This window comes from Lactuca serriola, chromosome 8 (genome assembly GCF_051521515.1).
Source record: "Lactuca serriola cultivar US96UC23 chromosome 8, Lser_US96UC23_V15, whole genome shotgun sequence".
Taxonomy (NCBI): domain Eukaryota; kingdom Viridiplantae; phylum Streptophyta; class Magnoliopsida; order Asterales; family Asteraceae; genus Lactuca; species Lactuca serriola.
Window position 1 is genome coordinate 124,832,907 of NC_136415.1, and position 6,225 is coordinate 124,839,131.

Below are 6,225 nucleotides of genomic sequence, written 5' to 3' on the forward strand. Positions count from 1 at the left end.
ACAAAAAAAAAAAACAAATATGCAAGTCTTTATGTTATTCATATGTGAATAACATATAAAAATTATATATATTCGTGAAAATACCTTGTAATATTCATACGTGAATATACCGTGTAATACTATGTAATATTCAGATATGAAAATATTATCTAATATTCATAAGTGAATATACCATCTAATTTTCAAAAGTGAATATACTATGTAATATTCACAAGTGAATGCATCGTCTAATATTTAAATATGAATATACTATGTTTATTATATGCTATATTCATATATGAATGATATTTAAATTGTAAAAAATTTAATCATAGTTTTTATTAATAACTGAATAATGAATGTACTGTAGTAAAAACCTGATTCATTTTTATTCACTTATGAATAAAGATAGCTGAAAATATAAAAAAAAATTATTTTATCTTAAAACTATATCAATATGGATGTATTTGTAGAGAATAAAAAATCATGAATTTTGGTATATTTAAAATCATTTTTCAATAAAAATAGCTTCTTAAAAGTTTAAAAAAAACGAAAAAACTATATTTTTGTATATATTAAGATAATGCTTAGCATAGTTAAAGGAAACATGTTTTGTTGGAAAACACATGTCTATTCCTTTCCAATTTTCGCTGGTACGACGGATGCTTTTGCAGCAAAAAATAAATAAGTGGCTGAGAATGATTCCCACATTCTCAACCTTTTTTTTTTCTCAATTAAACCCTCATCTATATATATACCAGGTGTGAAACCCGTGTATTACACATATTGATTTAAAAAAAATTAAACATTAAAGTGTAAACATAAAATATTTTTTAATGTATAACTTTAAAATAAAGAAGATATATATTTATTGCAATTTAATATCATATATATCATATTTAATACTTTACAAATATAAGTATATAACTTTAATTTTAAAAATTGAAATAAATCAAAAATTGACAAGTGGATAATATTTATTTCAAAAACACCACAAAATGAGAAGTGTCAAAATTAATGAGAGGTTGACATGTGACAAAAAAACTTTTATTTATTAAGGAGGATATATATATATATATATATATATACACACACTCTCTGTTTAGAATGTGATGTAGTGTAAAATATCAAATACTACGATCAATGAAGCACTTTATTCTTATTCTAGGAACATTTTTTTTAAGTTATACGTCATCTAAAGAAGAATATAAGTTGATTATGATTATGGTTAAAAAATTAAATGCATTCTTTTTTACATTACTATTGGCATAATTTGTCCTCATATAAATATCAAAAGAAAACGTAATTAAAGTCAACTCTCATAATAACTTTAACTAAACACTCGTAACGTTAAACATCCTATCATTTCTTTTAAAAATTGGTTGAGATGTGTTTGTGGGTTTCCGATGCAGTTTTGATGAACTCCAAGTCTCTCACATGGTGCAAAACCCTCCTTCATATCAAGTAGCCAACGGTGCAAAACACTCCTTCATATCAAGTAGGTGCAGAAGGAGGCTTAGAGTGTATGCATCGTCTCAAAAGCTTGACAATATCTTGATTGGAGTCATTCGGAAGTGGCCTGATGGAGAAGTAAGTCTGCAGAAAACTAGTGAACAAAATAGCAGTAGCCACCAACAAAGCCACCGTCTTCCATGGACTACTAAAATAGACGTTAATCAGCTCTGCCGCCCATGTCTTATACTTATTATTACAGTGCTTTTCAATTCCTCGTCGGAGCTGACTAAACAAGTGGACATTAACCGCCGGTACATCAATCTCATCGTACATCTTCACCACTTCTTCATCTCGTCCAAAACTATGAAGCAATATCTTGTTGTCTCGTAACTCCTTTACATCATCATGATGAACAACCAACGATTTCATTACTCGAATATAAGTCGAAACTCGAAGGTCATTTGGATTATGAGGGCACAACTCGTAAGCGATCATGTTCAAGTAAATAGCTTTTGAATTCGAGTATACTGCCCGACGCACAAGTTCAAGCTCACCGTAGCAACAATGGGAGTGAAACTTGATGTCTTCATTAGAAGACTCGTCGTCGACGTTAGTACGTTTCAAGAAAATCCCTTTAGCTTTGAGTTCTGTAACTGATGCAAAAGATCGATTTCGCTTTACGTAATTCGATTTTGCATTAGTATTTTTCTGATGAACGCCAATCTTTTTTTGCGGAACCTGACCAAAAGAGGAGGAAAGCGAGATGAAATGGGACCTGTAAAGCTCGAGGAGATGAAGTGGTTGCTTCTTTTCAAGCACCTTTTCTTTCTTCTTGGTGATTTCTCCATAGTTCAAGTAGTTAAAGAACTCATTTAAGATCCTTTCGCCTCTATCTTCTGGGAATTGCAAGTCCAACAAAACTTGGAGTACTATAAACGGGATTTGGTTCTCGAGCAACAAAATGTCACGAGCTATGTGCAAGAAGCCCAATGCGCCTAAATACTCAATATTTAGCATCAACATAGTGTTCGGCTCGCTAGCAATGCAATGTATAAAGAACAAAACAAAGCAACCATCACGCAACATCATTCGAGTAAATTGCTCGTCGTTGTATTCATCTGTAGAACCATCGACATAACATTTTCTAGCATCTTGTACTACTTCAAACACTTTATTGTATAACAAATCCATGGTTTTTTTGCAGCTCAAACAATACTCCTCGAGGGTTATGAGCTTGTATTTATCGGCTGCGGCAAGGTCATCTCGTTTATGGTGGTAAGGGCCAAGTGAAATCACCATTGGCTCGTAGCATTGACGGTTTCTTTCACCCTTTTCACCCTTTAAGAGCAATGGAGGTACTTTCTCTATTTTTCGTTTGCGTTCTAAACGTTGGACAGTTTCATATTTTTGAATGCAGAATTCCCATTCCCGGGCATAGCCATGGTTAATGTTGTCGGCCGGTTCCGATAGATTACCGCGCATTTCAATTCTTACATCTTCACTTTCCGATATTTCCGTCTCCATTGATTTTGAAATCATCTTCCTGATATATATGTGGAATTGAAACATGTTTATGGTATATGCTATAAAACTATAATTTTTTTCAACATTATGGTTTTTGCTTTACAAAGAATATTTTCTTTTTAACAAATAAGTAAAAACCTACTAACAATCAGCCACACTAAAAAATATATATTCTAATTTCAACAGACATAATTCGTTATTTGATTATAAAATTATAATATAAGCTTTAAACTTTGATTTTGAAAGTAGACTTTCTAAAAAAATTGACTAAATTTATAAATTCCAAATGAAATATTATAAAAGATAACCATATGAGAGAGAGAGAGAGAGAGAGAGAGAGAGAGAGAGAGAGAGAGAGAGAGAGAGAGAGGCAATAAAACTATAGTTTTTTTTAATAATTTTTATCAAAGGGCTTTTAGCCCGACGGTATCCGGTGTTGTCCTCCCTACTTGAAGTTGACGTTCAAGTCTCGTATAGGACATATGAAGAATTTAGAAGTAGAATAGACTTGTCGTTTAAAAAAATATAATAATTTTTGTCTATAATGAAAGATGTATCATTTAATGGTTTATATCCAATGTCCATAGCTAAACAATGTAGAAGTTCAAAAACTTTATGTTTTTTTAGACAAAATTACAAAAATCTTTCCTATTGTTTGTCCATTTTTTATGGGTAGAGTCCATAAAAAAGATTAGTAGCAAAAAAATATTTTTATTTAATATTTGAGTTGTGGATTTGTTCCATGGCTCTAACGGAGCAGTTAGAAGCAAGGACCAAATCCACAACTCAAACATTAAATAAGAACGTTTTTGTTAACAATTTTTTTGACCTTATCCATAAAAATCGACAAACTATATAGACTATTTTTATAATTTTGTGTTATTTATTTATGACTTGTACGTGTGATCCATTTCCCTAGATTATTTGTCTATCTTTTATCCTGCATCGTTGATAACTAATTATTTCTTTGCATCTTAATAATTTTTTTTTTTTTTTTTTTTTTTTTTTTTTTTTTTTTTTTTTTTTTTTGTATTTAATATACATCAATTATAGCTGAATGACTTCCTACAATAATAATACTTCCACGAATTTATTTATATGCCTACCACACTATCCCCCGGGCATATATACGACTACAATCTATGCACATCACTAGAAATACAACAATGCAATGACTGGACGGTTAATTCAGACCTTTCAGGTGATAGTCGAGTCCATCACAAACTTTTGTAAGCATGACGTGTCGTTTTTTCCACTTAATATATATATATATATATATATATATATATATATATATATATATATATATAATAGAGAAAAAGTTCGAGGAAATTAATCTAGGTCACTCATTTAAAAAATGTTGCTTAAGCGTTTCAGCGTATCGGTATAATTGAATATGTGTATTCATATATGAATATGTATATTCATATATGAATAGATATATGAACAAGTGATTATTCATGTATGAATATGGTGACGATGATCGGTGGCAGGGGTGTTGATGGTTGGTGACGGAGGTGCAGGCGGTGGCGGTTGGTAGAGAAAAAGTTCGAGGAAATTAATCTAGGTCACTCATTTAAAAAATGTTGCTTAAGCGTTTCAGCGTATCAATACGATTGAATATGCGTATTCATATATGAATATGTATATTCATATATGAATAGACATACGAACAAGTGATTATTCATGTATGAATATGGTGACGATGATCGGTGGCAGGGGTGTTGATGGTTGGTGACGGAGGTGGAGGCGGTGGCGGTTGGTGGCGAAAGGGAGGTGGTTGATTAATATACAAATATATTTACTTTTATAGCCATATATGAATATTACCCATCCTCAGTTGCGCCGCTACGACGGAGCCTTTTGTAACAAAAATGGCGCAACTACGGAGCCTTTTGTAACAAAAATAAATGATTTATTGAGAATGATTCATTTATTCTTAATCTTTATTTTTTTCGATTAATATATATATATATATATATATATATATATATATATATATATATATATATATATATATATATATATATATATATATATATATAATGTAATGAGTAAGAGTGAGAAAGATATAAAGAGAAAAGGAGTCATATACCTTGGTTTTTCTCTTGAACACATGACTTGATATGGTTGTTTGAAATTAAGGAGTCATAAAAATCGTTAAGATGCTTAATATATAATAGCCAAAAGTGAAGGCTGCATCCACATGTTCAAAGAATAAAATATTTGCTTGTTACTTTGGCTAACTTAGAATCTACCTTCTAAAATCAATCTTACTCTTTTTGATATATATATATATATATATATATATATATATATATATATATATATATATATATATATATATATATATATATATATATATATATATATATATATTTGAAATTAAGGAGTCATAAAAATCGTTAAGATGCTTAATATATAATAGCCAAAAGTGAAGGCTGCATCCACATGTTCAAAGAATAAAATATTTGCTTGTTACTTTGGCTAACTTAGAATCTACCTTCTAAAATCAATCTTACTCTTTTTGATATATATATATATATATATATATATATATATATATATATATATATATATATATATATATATATATATATATATATATATATATAAAAGTTGTTTTTCTGATGATTTTGATTTGTTTACTTGAGATGAAGGTGTTATATAAAAATTCTTAAAGATGCTAAATATATAATAGCCAAAAGTGAAGGTTGCATTCACCTATTTACAGAGAATAAATAATTTGCTTGTAACTTTAGCCAACTTTGCATCTACCTTTTAAAATCAATTTTAATTCTTTATATATATATATATATATATATATATATATATATATATATATATATATATATATATATATATATATATATATATATATATATATCTTCGTATCTGAGATTCAACAAACTCCACCACATTGTTCACAAACTTGCGAGCGTTCATTTTCATCTTCGATTACTCGATAATTTCCACAAATACAAATTCCTCTTTTGACAGGCCCAAACATTCTTTCACAAAATAATCTGTCTTTTTTCTGGTTTATTGGTTTTGTAATGAAAGGTATAAGGTTTTCTCATCTCTCCAACTATCTCACCATTAGGCAGGATTTTTTGGACTAAGTACTTAATTGTTGAGGAGAAAATTTGAACTAGTAACTAATCAAAACATGGAAGTACTTAAAAAACTCATATAAGCAAAAAATCTCAAATATTTGTGTTCATGAGACATATAATTATCACTATAAATAAGAACCATAATAATGAT

The 6,225-nt window shown here is 29.3% G+C and overlaps 1 protein-coding gene across 1 annotated transcript; it reads right to left on the reverse strand.

The window, feature by feature from the left end:
• Positions 1–1,227: 1,227 nt before the first annotated feature.
• Positions 1,228–5,087, reverse strand: LOC145071381 (UPF0481 protein At3g47200-like). Its single transcript, XM_079018278.1, has 2 exons — positions 5,054–5,087; positions 1,228–2,977 (listed from the first exon to the last, which is right to left on the reverse strand). Exons 1-2 carry the CDS (start codon positions 5,074–5,076, stop codon positions 1,474–1,476), a joined length of 1,527 nt encoding a protein of 508 aa, XP_078874404.1. The 5' UTR covers positions 5,077–5,087; the 3' UTR covers positions 1,228–1,473.
• Between the last annotated feature and the right edge of the window lie 1,138 nt (positions 5,088–6,225).